Source organism: Triticum aestivum, chromosome 6B (assembly GCF_018294505.1).
Source record: "Triticum aestivum cultivar Chinese Spring chromosome 6B, IWGSC CS RefSeq v2.1, whole genome shotgun sequence".
Classification (NCBI taxonomy): Eukaryota; Viridiplantae; Streptophyta; class Magnoliopsida; order Poales; family Poaceae; genus Triticum; species Triticum aestivum.
The window spans coordinates 134,566,110-134,582,979 of record NC_057810.1 but is presented as its reverse complement, the minus strand read 5'-3'; the positions used below and the strand labels follow the sequence as shown (position 1 = coordinate 134,582,979).

The following is a 16,870-nucleotide window of genomic DNA, read 5'->3' as shown; positions in this document are numbered from 1 at the left end:
GGATTGCCGGTGAACGAAGTCTGTGAAGGTTTGGCAGTCTACCTTGAAGACTTAACAGAGTGATTGGGCGGGGACTAAGTGTCCTTAGCTCAAGGGGAATAAGGTGAAGACGCGGTCTTCTGAGTTGAATCTCAGCCTCCCTAACCAGACATACAGTTGTCACAGCAACTGGAACTAGTCGAACAAATCTCTGTCCTCTCCAAGCTACTTGTTCTATCTCTCACTCCCTTTACTTACAATTTGTCTTCGTCAAGTCATTGCCTGATTGCATTATCTGTTTGACTTCACTGCGTGACTACTTGTTCTGATTGACTTCATACTATCTTTCATCCTGATCCATACTACCTAGCTGCTAATAGTCTTCGTGCTTTCACTTTATTGAATACTTGACTATGGCTTGCTTAGTGTAGTCTACCTTCCGCTGCAGAGGAATAGTGTCATTTCTATTGCTTTTCTTCGAAACTCACATGTTTTGAAGACTTTCATAAAAATCGCCTATTCACCCCCCCTCTAGTCGATAACCAGCTCTTTCACCACATAACAACATATGTTGTTCCCTTTGTCATCGATATGTTACTCGCCTGAGATTCGATCGTCGGTATCTCAATACCTAGTTCAATCTCATTACCAGCAAGTCTCTTTACTCGTTCCGTAATGCATCGTCCAAGCAACTAACTCATTAGTTGCATTGCTTGCAAGGCTTATAGTGATGTGCTTTACCGAGAGGGCCCAGAGATACCTCTCCGACAATCGGAGTGACAAATCATAATCTTGATCTATGCCAACTCAACAAGTACCATCAGAGACACCTATAGAGCACCTTTATGATCTCATAGTCATAGGAACATGTATAAGTCATGAAGAAAGCAATAGCAATATACTAAACGATCAAGTGTTAAGCTAACGGAATGGGTCAAGTCAACCACATCATTCTCTAATGATGTGATCCCGTTAATCAAATGACAACTCATGTCTATGGCTAGGAAACCTAACCATCTTTGATTCAACGAGCTAGTCAAGTAGAGGCACACTAGTGACACTTTGTTTGTCTATGTATTTACACATGTACTAAGTTTCCGGTTAATACAATTCTAGCATGAATAATAAACATTTATCATGATATAAGGAAATATAAATAACAACTTTATTATTGCCTCTAGGGCATATTTCCTTCAGTCTCCCACTTGCACTAGAGTCAATAATCTAGATTACACAGTAATGATTCTAACACCCATGGAGTCTTGGTGATGATCATGTTTTGCTCGTGAGAGAGGCTTAGTCAATGGGTCTGCAACATTCAGATCCGTATGTATCTTGCAAATCTCTATGTCTCCCTCCTTGACTTGATCGCGGATGGATTTGAAGCATCTCTTGATGTGCTTGGTTCTCTTGTGAAATATGGATTCCTTTGCCAAGGCAATTGCACCAGTATTGTCACAAAATATTTTCATTGAACCCGATGCACTAGGTATGACACCTAGATCGGATATGAACTCCTTCATCCAGACTCCTTCATTTGCTGCTTCCAAAGCAGTTATGTACTCCGCTTCACACGTAGATCCTGCCACGGCGCTTTGCTTAGAACTGCACCAACTGACAACTCCACCATTCAATATAAACACATATCCGGTTTGTGACTTAGAGTCATCCGGATCAGTGTCAAAGCTTGCATCGATGTAACCATTTACGACGAGCTCTTTGTCACCTCCATAAATGAGAAACATATCCTTAGTCCTTTTCAGGTATTTCAGGATATTCTTGACCGTTGTCCAGTGATCCACTCCTGGATTACTTTGGTACCTCCCTGCTAAACTTATAGCAAGGCACACATCAGGTCTAGTACACAGCATTGCATACATGATAGAGCCTATGGCTGAAGCATAGGGAACACCTTTCATTTTCTCTCTATCTTCTGCAGTGGTCGGGCATTGAGTCTGGATCAACTTCACACCTTGTAACACAGGCAAGAACCCTTTCTTTGCTTGATCCATTTTGAACTTCTTCAAAACTTTATCAAGGTATGTGCTTTGTGAAAGTCCAATTACGCATCTTGATCTATCTCTATAGATCTTAATGCCCAATATATAAGCAGCTTCACCGAGGTCTTTCATTGAAAAACTCTTATTCAAGTATCCTTTTATGCTATCCAGAAATTCTATATCATTTCCAATCAACAATATGTCATCCACATATAATATTAGAAATGCTACAGAGCTCCCACTCACTTTCTTGTAAATACATGCTTCTCCAAAAGTCTATATAAAACCATATGCTTTGATCACACTATCAAAACGTTTATTCCAACCGAGATGCTTGCACCAGTCCATAGATGGATCGCTGGAGCTTGCACACTATGTTAGCATCCTTTGGATCGATAAAACCTTCAGGTTGCATCATATACAACTCTTCTTCCAGAAATCCATTCAGGAATGCAGTCTTTACATCCATTTGCCAAATTTCATAATCATAAAATGCGGCAATTGCTAACATGATTCGGGCGGACTTAAGCATCGCTACAGGTGAGAAGGTCTCATCGTAGTCAACTCCTTGAACTTGTCGAAAACCTTTCGCAACAAGTCGAGCTTTGTAGACAGTTACATTACCGTCAGCGTCTATCTTCTTCTTGAAGATCCATTTATTCTCGATGGCTTGCCGATCATCGGGCAAGTCAACCAAAGTCCACACTTTGTTCTCATACATCGATCCCATCTCAGATTTCATGGCCTCAAGCCATTTCTCGAAATCTGGGCTCATCATCGCGTCCTCATAGTTCGTAGGTTCGTCATCGTCAAGTAACATAACCTCTAGAACAGGATTACCGTACCACTCTGGTGCGGATCTTACTCTGGTTGACCTACAAGGTTTGGTTGTAACTTGATCTGAAGTTACATGATCATCATCATTAGCTTCCTCACTAATTGGTGTAGGAGTCATAGGAACAGATTTCTGTGATGAACTACTTTCCAATAAGGGAGCAGGTACAATTACCTCATCAAGTTCTACTTTCCTCCCACTCACTTCTTTCGAGAGAAACTCCTTCTCTAAAAGGGATCCATTCTTAGCAACGAATGTCTTGCATTCAGATCTGTGATAGAAGGTGTACCCAATAGTCTCCTTTGGGTATCCTATGAAGACACATTTCTCCGTTTTGGGTTTGAGCTTATCAGGTTGGAGCCTTTTCACATAAGCATCGCAGCCCCAAACTTTAAGAAACGACAACTTTGGTTTCTTGCCAAACCATAGTTCATAAGGCGCCATCTCAACGGATTTAGATGGTGCCCTATTTGACGTGAATGCAGCCGTCTCTAAAGCATTACCCCAAAACGATAGCGGTAAATCAGTAAGAGACATCATAGATCGCACCATATCTAGTAAAGTACGATTACGACGTTCGGACACACCATTACGCTGTGGTGTTCCGGGTGGCGTGAGTTGCGAAACTATAGTTGCATTGCTTGCAAGGCTTATAGCGATGTGCTTTACCGAGAGGGCCCAGAGATACCTCTCCGACAATCGGAGTGACAAATCCTAATCTTGATCTATGCCAACTCAACAAGTACCATCGGAGACACCTATAGAGCACCTTTATGAGCCGCAAAAAAGGGGAAAAAGAAAAAAAGAGAAAAGGAAAGGGGCCACAGTACCTACGTGGTCTGCCCGTGCCAACCGCCTTTTACTACGTACTCACTCCGTCCCGTAATTCTTTGTCGCGGAGTCGTTTTTGCAATTTAGTCCTCGTCGTTTTCCCGACCAAACCCGCGGTCCTCGTCCTTTCTCAATCTCCTCCGACGCTGGAAGATTTGGTCACCCCGCCCCGTCCGCCTTGCTCCCATCCCCCCACGCCACCCCACGCCGCCTCCGCCTTGCTTCCCTCTTGCCATCCCGCACAGTCGCCTCGTTCCCCTCCCCTCCGCTCGCCGCCTCGTTCCCCTTCGCCCGTCGCCCGCGAAGGTTCAATTTTGGAGACCACCGTTCGCAGTCCACGCTCTCCTTCCGCCTGTGCCCGTCGTCGACCACCTCCTTTCTGCCGACCATGATGCTCGCCCCTCCATGGACGCCTCGACCCGAGCACTGGGAAGCACGAGTGCCCCTTCTCCACTCCGCGGACGGTGCCTTACACCAGCGGCGCCCCGTCCGACGGCGGTGTCCTTCCCCGAGGGTGGCGAACCGGAGCTAGCACCGCCCTTCATCGACCTCCTCCTCGCCGGCTGGCCACCGTCGACCACGAAGCCGGTCCCCGCCTCGCCGCCCAGCAGCCACCACTGTCCACCTCGCCGTCTACCTCGCCGTCAACCTCATCCATTGGAGTTGGCAGCTCTCCCCCGACGGTGGCAGCAACCATCCCCGCATTCCCCGCCCAGCAACCTCCCCGCGACAACAGATCAAAGGTGAGGATGCTTGATGGAATCCCCAAAATGTCAAAACTGGAAATTTTAGTACTGTGCTCACCTGTGAATTACTCCATTTTGTGCATTTTTGTGGATTTTTGAAACATGTGCTCCATTTTGGGACACACGCAGGTGGGATTCAGAGTACTCTACAAAACTGCTTCAAAATTACTCCACACAAACAAGTGCATTTTCTAGACCTGCTTGTAAATTACTCCATTTTGAAACTGAGATCTGCTTGTACTGTCATAACTTTCAGTTCGTAAAATTGGAGTATTGAAGAAGTGTATTTCCATTTTGAAACTGAAAATAAATTGTATGTTCTGCGATTTGTATGTTGGTTATCAATTCTATTTCCACTAAATTTTAATCAGTGACTAGCAGAAGAATTTACTTCATGTTAACTACAACACAATATTCAGTTTCCACGAAGAATTGAAATTCATTCAAAAATACTGTTTGATTATTTTCAAAATACGAGATAGAGTTGGAGTAGCACCAATTGAGGAGAAGCTTGTCCAACATCGTCTGAGATGGTTTGGGCATATTCAACGCAGGCCTCCAGAAGCTCCAGTACATAGAGGACGGCTAAAGCGTGCGGAGAATGGCAAGAGAGGGCGGGGTCGACCGAATTTGACATGGGAGGAGTCCGTTAAGAGAGACCTGAAGGATTGGAGTATCGACAAAGAGCTAGCTATGGACAGGGGTGCGTGGAAGCTTGCTATCCATGTGCCAGAGCCATGAGTTGGTTGCGAGATCTTATGGGTTTCACCTCTAGCCTACCCCAACTTGTTTGGGACTAAAGGCTTTGTTGTTGTTGTTGTTGTTGTTGTTGTTGTTGTTGTTGTTGTTGTTGTTGTTGTTGTTGTTGTTGTTTTCAAAAACTACTGACAAATTCCAGTTGCAGTACATCTAGCTGATACTCCATCTTGACATAACAATACGAGCCCTGCAAAACTAAGTGCAAGTACTCTTCAAGTCCCATTTGCTCCTTTGTAAATTCAGGTAACACATTTAACACTTGGTAAATTCAGTTAACTGAATTTGACTGAGCACTTTTGTACCAACAATAAACTGATTCTTGTAAGGAAAAAACTTGCTGCACAAATTTGGTTCTGAGTTTGTACCATACTTAATTGAATTTGACTGAATTTTTGTACCAACAGTTGCACAAACTTGGGGCTGTACACTGTTAACTGAATTTGACAACATATGACGTGTGAGAACAGCTCAAATATCGTGTGAATTTCCTGTACACTATTAACTGAATTTGACTGAACACTTTCCAAACTTAGGAGTTGTTCTCTGTTAACTGAATTTGACTGAGCACTTTCCAAAAGTCGGTTCTGAGTTTCTGCACAATTTTACGCACAACATGCTGCTACAATGAAATTGATTGAACTGCAATTTTTTTTCAAATTGTCAGGATCGGTACCAGCTCGTAGAAGCAGAGACGGGGGCGGGGATCAGAGGCGGGGGCAGCCGCCAGCTAGCAGCAGAGATGGCGGCGGGGATGGGGTGGAGGGGGGGGGGTGTCGGCGTCACCCACAAGCAGCAGCAGCAGCAGGCGGCGGTCGAAGCGGACCTGCGCGACGGCTGAAGTGGACCTGCGCGACGACCAGCGTGGCGGCGGTGGGCGGCAGAATCGGGGCCGAAGTGGACCAGCGTGGCGACATGCGGGCCGGCGGAATCGGGGCCGAAGTGGACCAGCACGGCGACATTCTCTCCGGCGGTGGGCGCCGAAATCGATGGCGGAGGTACCGCTCGTGGGCGGGCGGCGGAGGTCCTGCTCGTGGGTGGCCTGTTCGTGGGCGGCCTCCTGGGCGGGCTCATCGGCGACGCAGGACCTGCTCAGGCGACTGGCGGCTGGCTGCGGCGACGTGCGGGCGACGGGCGGAGGAGGAAGAAGGAGACGGGAGCTTGTTTGTGAGAGCTTTGAAGGCACAAGGGCTTTTTTTGTAAAAACACGATTGTACTGCGCGCGCGACAATAAGGGCATGTACAATGGAAGCACCCGTTTGGTGCTGCCCCATAGTCCATCTAGACATAAATATCTAAAACCACCACATAATTTTTTCTATTGTCCAACGGAAGCTACCATCTAGTGGGACCTACGCAGCGTCAGCCATCTACCATGCAGCACAGAGGGTGGGAGCAGCAAAGGTCCCCATATCTCCTTTTCCTCCCCTATTTCTCTCTCTCTCTGAACTTTTTCCACTTTCCCAGCCGAAGAAGCCGTCTCCTCTGCAAGCTGCACCTGTGGTCTGCAAGCAGCACCTGCATCACCACCGTGGCATCCGAACCTAGCTGGACCCTAGGGCAGTAGGTCTGAGGCGACGCGATGGCCATGCCCTAATTTCGGGACAGAGGGACGTAATAACTTTTGTCAAACGAAAAAGAAAAGGGAAACGCTTAGGTTCGGCGCACCGGCCGAGCGTTGGGCCGGACGCGCGCGAGCCACTCGATCGAGGCAAATCCTACACACACAACGCATCCCTTGATTCTTTTTTCTAGGCCACAGAAACATCAGCCCACCGCCCGCATCTCGCTCTTATCCATTCCCCATCCATCTCGTTCTCGTCCTCTCCGCAGGCCCGCTCCACGCAAGCACCCCCGCCACTGCCGGCGCTCGATGCGTTGGCCGCTGCTGCAACTGCGTGCCGGCGAAGCTACTTCCCCACGGGCTGGAGTACGAGCCTTTCAGCTGGTGCGCAAGGGGAGCTGCAAAACCCATCTTGTGGACCTACAAGTTGTACATGCAAGCGCTGGTAATGGCGGACAACCACCGCTGCTAGCCGCCGACGCCCAGCTTTACCCGCGACGGCGGTCTGCAATCAGCTGAGTGATACAACTACGGCAATGAGATGCTGGGACCAGCACCAAAATTTGCTACAACCAATGTTTTCTGGTTTGTCCCAATTTTACTGTTTTTGCTACCATCGCTTTTAGATTTGCTGGAACCAGCACAAAAATTTGCTACCATCGGCGTTTTTGATTTTACTGGAACGAACGGCAATTTTTGCAATTTGCTACCACCAGCGTTTTGGTTTGCTGGAACCAGATCCATTTTTTTGCTACAACAGAACATTTTGCTTTTGCTGGAACAAACGTCAATTTTTTTTGCATTTTTGTTTCCAATGGCATTTTGTTTTGCTGGAACCGCTACAAATTTTGCTACTACCGGTGTTTCGGTTTGTTGGAACATTGCCTAATTTTTTCTATTTTTGCTTTCATCGTTTTTATTTTTTGCTGGAACCAGCCTCAAAATTTGTTACCACCATATTCAGATTTTGCTGGAACCGGTAATTTTTCTGATTCAACCGGGTACTGGAGTTTTCTGTTGCCTTTTCGTTTGCTACAATCTGCTATGCGGGATGCTGGAACCTCTTGTTTTGGCGAAGCTGCAATGCCGCGTGAAAACTGATGAAGTAGCTGCCAGTGCGTTTTGGTGTCGCAACCATGGGTGGCGGAGATGCAATCCGTCGCTGGCAGTTTTCTCATGAATTTATCGAGCTGCAACCCGCCCACAATGGAGTTGTGACAGCTTCGTCGGAGATTTTTGCGTGGGCCATGGCCACCATTGCATCGGTGGGAGGGAAGGGGAGAAGAAAGCTGCAACTGGCGAGCGATGGCGGAAAACTGCGACCGGCGGCGAGGGCCGCGAGGCTCGTCCCAAGGTGAGGGAGGATGGCTGGAGAGGGCGGCGACCGGAGCTGCAGCGTGTGCGCATGGCGAATCCATTGAGGGAGCGAGGGGATTTTTTATTATACTATAAGCTGGGAACGAAGCGGAAAGAAGATCTGACGGCTAACTTTTATCGAATCGGAGGGCGTAGGCGTGACCGGCCGAAACTTTTGGGCCGGCGCGCCGGCGCCTATTAGTCGCCAAAAGAAAATCGGGTGGCGTAATAACTTTTGCCGATCGGATCTGCGCCTTATATTCTTGTCTTCTCCTCCTCCTGACCCAGGCCGAAACCTAATCTAGCCGCCTCCTCCCCTCCCACTCCAGATCAACAAATCTCACCATGGCCTTCTCCTTTTCCTTTGCCAACCATGGATGGCGGCCGGATCCTCACCATGGCCTTCTCCTACCTGTCCGCCGGATCCTCGAACCATGGCCTTCAACTCTCTCCGCCGGATCCTCACCATGACCTTGTGCTTTCTGGACGCCGGATCTTCAGCATGGCCGGCCTTCTCATGTCTGCCGCCGGATCCTCAGCATGGCCGTCCGTCCTCGATGGAACCGGCCTCAGCGCGCCGCGCCGCGCCCGCAGATGCAGATCTTCCAGCGGACAGGGACGTGGGACGGCCGGCAACACCCTCCCGGACCCGTTGACAGCATGATGGCCGCGGCCCTCTTTTGGCTTGGTGGTGAGTATCCACACAATAACCTTGTCATTTTCCAATCTCTTTTTCTTGCCTGTCTGACGAATCCACACAATATGTCTGTCTTGCAGGTTCGGTTCCGTTTGGTTCGATCTGAGGATGTTCGAGTATTATTATTAGTATTTGACGTTAGATATGTTTTAATGGGTGGGTGGTTGATGCAAGAAAGATTCATAGCCATCTGCTGGCTCTATTTTACATCAGGGCGTCTTCGATTTTATAGGTTATTTTCCCAGATGATTTGTATCTTTAGGAATTTTCCCTAAGTAAGCACTCATTTGCACTCTATTTTTAGAGAAAGATTGCCGTGCTCTTGTTTCAATTCCGTAACCTCTTTGATTGATGCATTTTTTTCTTTTTTAGTTTCCCAGTTATACTATTTTTCTGGTCATTTATATCATTATTAACCAAGGTTCCTTCGCCATGTTTTGATAGTCCTACAAACCACAGTTGTCGTACACCACCTTTGGTTATAGCACTAGAGTCAAACACACGAGGATAAGATAAATCATACCAACCATGTAATTTGTCATCTTGGTGCATTCGCATCCCAACCCCTATGCGATAGGCTAAGTGGGACACATGAACTTCTCTTCTCTATTCACCTTGTTAAATCAGTTTTTATTTTTTTGCCGCAACTCTTAGTACCACTTATTGGGAGGTGCTAAATTGAGAGGTAGATTTTTCAAAATACATTTTATTCAGGCCATGTTAAGCCTTTTGATTTTAGCACTTATCCTCACATTATTTAGTGTCATCGTCAGTCCTTCTTTCTAACCTTCCATTTCTACCTATGCAAATGCTCTTTGCATGCTGATGCCGAGGGCTAGATTTTTTTTCTAGCACCAGTGCTAATGGATGTGAGGCGATGCGCTAAGATTAAAAAACTTAGCCCCACCCCCACCACTAGCTCAGTATCCACTGCTATGCTAAATGAACTCGCTTTAAGTAGTTTAATATGTTTGTCAATTTTAGTTGAATTTTTCTAATGTCTAGCTCATATAGTTGGTCCTATAAGGTGAATAGCAAGGGAAAACTAATAATGTACTCCCTCCGTCCAGAAATACTTGTCATCAAAATGAATAAAAGGGGATGTTTCTAGATGTATTTTGGTTCTACATACATCCCTTTTTGTCCATTTTGATGACAAGTATTTTCGGACGGAGGGAGTATTTATCTTAGCTTCTAATTTGTTGGTTTTGAAAGATCCAAATGTTTCAAGTGCAAAAGGCGTGCTAGAGGACGCAGGAATTAGCTAGCGTTTGTGTTTGTCAGTTGAAGGATGTTAGATGCTTAAGCGTTTATCGCCTCTCTGGTTCATAGGTAAAACAAAGGAAACACGTAGGGAGAAAAGGATGTCCTTTAAAAATTCCTGGGGTGTGAGATGGTTGTATTTTTTGTAGCATGGTAACATTCTATTTAGACTTTTTTTTGTCTTGTTTAAATACAATTCGACTATTTAGTTTATTAATATTCTTTTGTTTTTGTCACTTTTTTCTTCTTATTCATGCACCAAACACGCATGTTCTCAAAATTTACGTGTTCTCAATCTGCTATCTTGCGAGCGTGTCTGTGCTGTATTCTTTAGTTTCTGAGGATCCTGCAAATCAATGTGCCCTTTTGCTTGTGAGATGTATGCAGCCAAGAGATGTGATTAAACAACAATGACTAATTTGAATAGAGATAAGAATCTGGTGTGCCTATTTGTATTACCACTAAATAAACTAAGCATTATGTGTATCAATTTTTTTGGTTCGACGAATACTGGTTTACATTTTTTGAAGTCTGTGCTCACCATCCTGTGCACCCTTGCTCGTACAGGAAGGATTCTGTACCACTAGTCCATGGGGTAGCTGTCAAAAGCTGCACTGTTTCCCTAGGCGCTCAAGTTCTTCTTTTAAAATCAGTTAAGGGTGACTATTATGGTATGTACTTGTTAGTCCATTGCCTTTTTATTTTGATATGATGTAATCTCGCTGTGTGTTTCCCTGTTCGCATGTAGGTGGCAAAATGGATTGCAGATGTATCAAATTGCCCTTTTGCTTGTGAGGTGTATGCAGCTAAAATATGCAATTAAATAGCAACTAGTGCTTTTAGGAATAGGCTGTCTACTCCAGTTCGGTAAGATGAAGCATAGTGTTCTAAAGAAGTTATACATGAGCACAGCAAGCAGTGTTCTTGCTCAAATAGAGAAGGTACCATGTCCGCCTTATTCAGTCTTCTAGAAATAAACTCTGTTCCATCACATGGATTACATATATGATCTCATATAACATAAAGTAAATTTATAGTCTCGGCAGATCTGGTGCACTCTATTTGAAGTATTCCACTGACAACCGCCCCAGTTCTTCATCTGAAAATAAAATAAGAAGTGGCATCAGCAGCAAAACATAATCAAGTATTCAAGGAGAATTGGCATGCAAGGTGACTGGAGGCGAGGGATGGCTCAGAATTTAGCACTTCTGCTCTGAGGCCAGGTATGCAATACTTCCATAATGTTCTGGATGGAATCACTTTTCTATATGACAACATGAACTTAAATGTCTGTGCAGCAAAACAACATGCTTGTGCAAGTATAGGAGTATCCTATCTTCCGTATTCAATCTAGAGTAGAATACTACATTCATGCTGTATACAATTGTTCATCAGTTTAAATGTAGATGAAGAGTCGCAACACTGACATGAACTTAGCTTAAATTGTCCAGTTCTGTCAGTGTAAAATACAACTGCAGTATACCCAAAATAATAACCATGGTGTTTACTGTAGTGATTCTAACAAATGTGAATGTTTGATCGAAAGGAATGAATGGTCTATATAATAACTTATGGCTCTATCTTAAAATGTTCACAGTGAAGCAGGTGGTCAATCAACATGTAGCGAGGAAAGGAACAGAATGGTACAGGAAGAATTGATGATCTTAATGGCCCTCTTTCACTTTCAACTCAGTGCTTTTGGAAATAGGCCGTCTACTCCAGTTCGGTAAGATGAAGCATAGTGTTCTAAAGAAGTTATACATGAGCACAGCAAGCAGTGTGCTTGCTCAAATAGAGAAGGTACCATGTCCGCCTTATTCAGTCTTTTAGCAATAAAATCTGTTCCATCGCACGGATTACGTATATGATCTCATCTAACACAAGAGTAAATTGCATACCATTAAACATAGTTTTTGCAGATCAGATGAATTTTTTGATGAAGCATTCTACTGACGCCCTCCCCAGCGCTTCATCTGAAAATAAAATAAAAAGTGGCATCAGCAGCAAAACATCATCAAGTATTCAAGGAGAATTGGTGTGTAAGGTGACTGGAGGCGAGAGATAGCTCAGAATCCAGCACTTATGCCGTGAGGCCTGGTATGCAATAGTTTACGGTAATTCTGGAGATGATGATGTGAGCAGGAAGAGTTTATAGTTTTGGGTGTTTTGTCTATTGTGAGCAGGAGTTTACAGCTAAGACCGGGCATTGTGATTTAAGGCCTCAAAACAGTAGTATCATTGTCATGGTTGTGGAATATATAGGTATGCAATTGTTCCCTGTGACAATTTCCCATGCCTGTATGTATGAACCTGTCTGAACAATTTGTTTTACTTTAAGTTGCTCTATGAATGATTTGTTTTACTGGAAGTTGTATCATTATCGTTATGGAATTGGTGCAGGGACGACGCCATGGAAGTTCTCTTGTGCTCTGTTTCATTCATGGTCGCGGATAATGTAGGATTATTTAAAGTTCTGCTACTTTTTGGCTTAATTGGCTCCAATTCCTATTGTTTATGGATGGACTCTTCTCCTTGTGCAGAAGTAGAGGTTGGCCCCGCTGCTGAGCCAGCGCGAGCCACAAATTTGCCATGGTGAGCTACTCCAGATCCCCTCCCTTACTTTGCTATGCGCTTCGTGGCCATTGAGCCATGGATGGTCTTAGTTAACATTTTGCGGTGGCAATTGATTCTCGGTGGGGTGTGGTGGGGTTGCACCTGGACGTTAATTGTTTATAATGCGTGGAATCCAAAACTACAAGATCTGATGACGAAAAGATACATGCTCCTCGCACCATAGCTGATAGATGAATCTTAGCACACTGATATTGTCACATTTAGTCAGGCTGATTTATCAAAAGGGGACGATATTGGATTCTGTACCCCATCTGTAGAGTTATGGTATGTCAGTTTCTGTTCTAACTTCAAATGAATACACATCAATTATGAATTGATTTTATTAGCAAATGGATGCTAGCCAGCAATTTCATTTCACTTATGAAGATCACATTTTAATGCCTACTACCTACTAATCAGGTGGGTCCACCACTTCCGGCCACACAATTAGTTTCTCTAAGGTCAGAAGAACTACATCTTCAGCTCAAGCAATATGTGCATTCAGGTTAGATACAAGGTCAGAGACAATTTTATTATTGATATAATGGTTCTTAAATTTGGTTTGGCAAGCTTTAGGAAACACCGATGTCTCGTGTTCAGTCAGTTCTGTTTTCTGGATTTGACAGAAAATCAATAACCTTTTTGAGGAATTTTGACGAAAATATACACTCTCTTTTGCTTTTTGAGGAATTTTTCACTAAATATATACATGTCAGTACTCATGGAAGTCACCGGTATTTTGGAGTCTTTTGAATGAAGTTTCTTAGAAAAAGAGCACTCAGTCCAATTTAACATCCAGAAAGAGAACACAATGTTCAAGGGTCTGTTCAAGGGTCAGTGTAGCTGTGTAAATCGTGCTGAGCATAGCCATGTGCACCGCGCATGGCAACAATATCGAGAATTAGAGTATAGAAGCGCTTACTAAAGTAACCTAACTTTTTTTATAATCCGCAGCAACCAAGATTTAGTTACATAAGTGGTGAACAAAGAGTACATTTTCCCTTTTTCTAAAAAACGTATGATTTAACAAAAAAAAGCGTTAGGGAGCAAACTGGTATGGAGAAACTTCCCTTTTGAAAATGCTTCTAGAAAAGACGATATATGAATGAAAGATAAATACTTCCATGTATTGTCCTTTTTAGAAGTGTTTTCATAATTCAGTTTAATTCTTTTTTCACTTTGAATTGACCTAAGTTTTTTGTTTGAAAAAGGAACAATATATAGTTGGTTTTAGTCACTTAAGCTTATCCACTTAGCCTATCATTCTCAAGTGCAGCAATATTTTGCTGCACATTTTCAAGGATATAAGAGCATGTTCATTGTGCCTCATCCAGATGTCGTTCGCCGTCAACCTAAGAATCGAGTGTGTCGTCGGATTCAACCTGGCAATGTGTCCAGGCCTAAATAGAATTCAGATAGTTCAGGTTCTTAGTCTGTCCTTTCTCAACGCTGGAACACTGAAGTAGATTGAGCATAGGGACATTGTGATTTTGTTTTCTTATCGCTTAACTTCCTACATTTTAATCTGCTAATATAGGTACTGACCTGCCAGATTCCTTCCATTGTAATCTATGTGAAGAAAAACAGTGAATGTTTCTTGATGAACAAAGGTGCCAATGCAACGATTGCATCAGTCATCAAAAGGACCATGATGTAAAAGTTGAAAACGAAACAAGGTCTCAGGCAGTGCTTAGTTTCATGGCACAATGTTTCTGTTGTTTTTAGACGTTTAGCGCTGTTCCATAGACATAGACATGAAATGGTTACTTGTATGGAAGCAGGCTCGACAATGTGATGTTTATATAATTGGTAAACCAACAAGAAGTAACTGGACGTGCTCTCTTGCGTGCATGGCAAATAATGTGCTTGCAAAAATAGAAGGTAACTTACAAGTTCTTTGATCTTTGAATCTTTGGACTTGATCCCGGTGTTCCCCTTGATGCTGGCTAACTCATCTCGCCTGTTTGAGCTTGGCTTTAAACCAAGGCTGCAATGCGGAAATTTGTTAGGTGCCAGTTTGTATGTTTGTAAATTTTGCAATTTTGTGTGTGTGTTTTTACTCCTACTTACTTATGCTGAGCAACGTGGGATTCAATCTCTGCAATGCAGACCGTTCTCTTGCAGACATGGCACTTGACCTTTAAGTGAGACCACAGCAATTTGGCTCGCTCCTTTGCCTGGTTGAATTCATCTTCAGCTCTGCATAAATAGGATTCATCAGGACAGACAATGAGACGGTAGTTCAAACTGCATAAATAGGAATTCATCAGGAGAGACAATGAGACGGTAGTTCAAACTGTTAACAAGAGGCATTCATCAAGACGACGTGACTCAAACAGTTAACCAGAGGCACATTCATCAGGACAGACAATAAGATGTAACTCAACCGTTAGCAAGAGGCATTTATTAGCACAGAGAATATAAAGGCGTAGCTCAAACCGTTAACAAGAGGCATATTGAGAGACAAAGTGATTCATCAGGACACATAACTCAAAAGATCAATTATTTCTTTGAAAGAGGAATACATCGCATCGCATCTAAAGCATGTTCACTCTAAATCTAGTCATCACTGCCCATCATCAAATCAAATCAGGATGGTGTACCGCTGAATCTTCCTCGTCCTCTCCTCGTATTCGCGGGTCAGCTCACGCACCCTCGCAACGTAGTCATCGCCTTGCCTCGCTCTCTCATCGTCATCCTCGCGCCTGCAGGGTCGGCAAGATTAGCCGCGAGAGTCGGACAGACAGAGTAGAAGCTTATACTAGCAGACTACTCCACTAACAAGAGTATCTGTGACGATCCAGGTGAGGGCCGAAGTCGGCGAGCGGGACAACGTCGTAGCAGGCTGTGCAGCGGAAACCATGGTGTTGCGCATGCTTCTCCAGATCAGAGAACTTGACATGCTCTTGGCACGAGGGGCACTGGAAGGTGTGGCTCCTCGCGTGATCCATGAAGTCCCGCACCCTGACCATCTTGGTGCATGAAGGGCAGGGCACCTTCCTGAAATAGTCGGCGGCCATCCATCCAATCGTGCCGGCGCTGGTTGCAGCGCCTGCGACCACGGTGATCTTGTTGGCATAGGCCGATATCATCGCAGCTGTCGCCGCCGCGGAAATGAGTACGGCAGGGGCCATCGCTGGTCCCGACAGCAGGATGCGGCGGCGGGCGGCGCGGATGGGGATGGGAGCGGCGCGGATGGGGATGGGAGGGAGAGGACGACGACTCGGTCGCGTGCGGCGCCGATGGGGATGGATGGGGTGCTAGGGTTGGGCTTTTCTGCTCTATGGGCCCGTAATTGTATTGTGTTATTTCAGAAAAGCCCATCGCCTCCTCCTACTTCTTTCAAAAACAAAAAAGCCATAAACAAAAAACCTGATTCTGGAAAATACAGGAAAGCAAGAATTTACAACTCCACATGCACTATTTTATAAAAATTGTCATTTTATATTATATGAAATTGGGTAAAAATTTATGAATGTTCAAACATGTTGCACGGCAAATTTACACATTTTCTTTATGTCTACATGGCGAAAAAAAGTTCTTAGATGCCAAATTTCTCACTTTTCGGTGTATTAGACATGGAAATTCTTGGAAATGCTTCTAGTAGTTGGATGGCAAATTTTACATAATGTTTCTGAGTTTGTCCAATAAAAGTTTTTTTCCACACATGGTAAAATTAGATTTATTTTTCCTCCTGGTCACAAATGCAAATTCATGGCAAGCTTTAGTTCTTTTTTTCTCCCTTAACCATGACAACTTTGGAAATGTTTCCACTTTGTTACATGACAATTTTACTTTTCTTTTTTGCATTTCCCAAAATTTGTAATGAAGTTGACATGAGGCATTTTTTCTTCTTCTAAAATTGCCTAAAAACGAAATTTGACATGGTTGTATACATAAACTTTGCATGTCTGTTAAACTAAAATTACCATTGTCCAGGAAAAAACTAAATTGCCATGGCAAATGTAGTGAAAAAAACCTGTAGATGAGACATGCCAAATTAGCAATTTATTTTTGTACAAACATTTTCAGAAATTGTCATGGGAACACAAGTTAGGGATATTTGGTTGGCATGGCAAAATTTGAAATTTTTAATTGCCAAAGACTTTACAATATTTTTTAAGGCACGACAATTGTAAGGAAAAAAAGTAGATGAGACATGGCAAATTTAGTTTCATTTTGGACATTGACATGTCCAAAATTCCCATGTGTCATCAAATTAAATTCCCA

At 44.0% G+C, this 16,870-nt stretch overlaps 1 protein-coding gene and 1 long non-coding RNA gene across 26 annotated transcripts; one reads left to right on the top strand and one right to left on the bottom strand.

Moving 5' to 3' along the window:
• Positions 1-6,955: 6,955 nt before the first annotated feature.
• LOC123136154 (uncharacterized) lies at positions 6,956-14,705 on the top strand. Of its 25 annotated transcripts, none has more exons than XR_006466608.1 (9): positions 7,391-8,758; positions 8,845-10,968; positions 11,065-11,250; positions 11,625-12,124; positions 12,211-12,289; positions 12,428-12,482; positions 12,568-12,925; positions 13,061-13,145; positions 13,975-14,705. It is a non-coding gene; the product is annotated as an uncharacterized lncRNA (long non-coding RNA). The 25 variants fall into 25 exon arrangements; XR_006466606.1 differs by having other exon boundaries at positions 7,392-8,758; positions 12,568-13,145; positions 13,975-14,064; positions 14,178-14,705; XR_006466604.1 differs by having other exon boundaries at positions 7,392-8,758; positions 12,568-13,157; positions 13,975-14,064; positions 14,178-14,705.
• Positions 14,210-15,862, bottom strand: LOC123136152 (uncharacterized). The gene is made up of 4 exons (XM_044555464.1): positions 15,431-15,862; positions 15,244-15,345; positions 14,711-14,839; positions 14,210-14,627 (listed from the first exon to the last, which is right to left on the bottom strand). Exons 1-4 carry the CDS (start codon positions 15,772-15,774, stop codon positions 14,210-14,212), a joined length of 993 nt encoding a protein of 330 aa, XP_044411399.1. The 5' UTR covers positions 15,775-15,862.
• Between the last annotated feature and the right edge of the window lie 1,008 nt (positions 15,863-16,870).

Bases quoted from the DNA above. Each gene is read 5' to 3' on its own strand.
- LOC123136152 (XM_044555464.1), bottom strand. From the start codon at position 15,774: ATGGCCCCTGCCGTACTCATTTCCGCGGCGGCGACAGCTGCGATGATA. The intron at 14,840-15,243 runs GTACACCATCCT...CTATTTATGCAG, and splicing joins AGGACGAGGAAGATTCAGCG to AGCTGAAGATGAATTCAACC. The intron at 14,628-14,710 runs GTAAGTAGGAGT...TCCGCATTGCAG, and splicing joins TCCCACGTTGCTCAGCATAA to CCTTGGTTTAAAGCCAAGCT.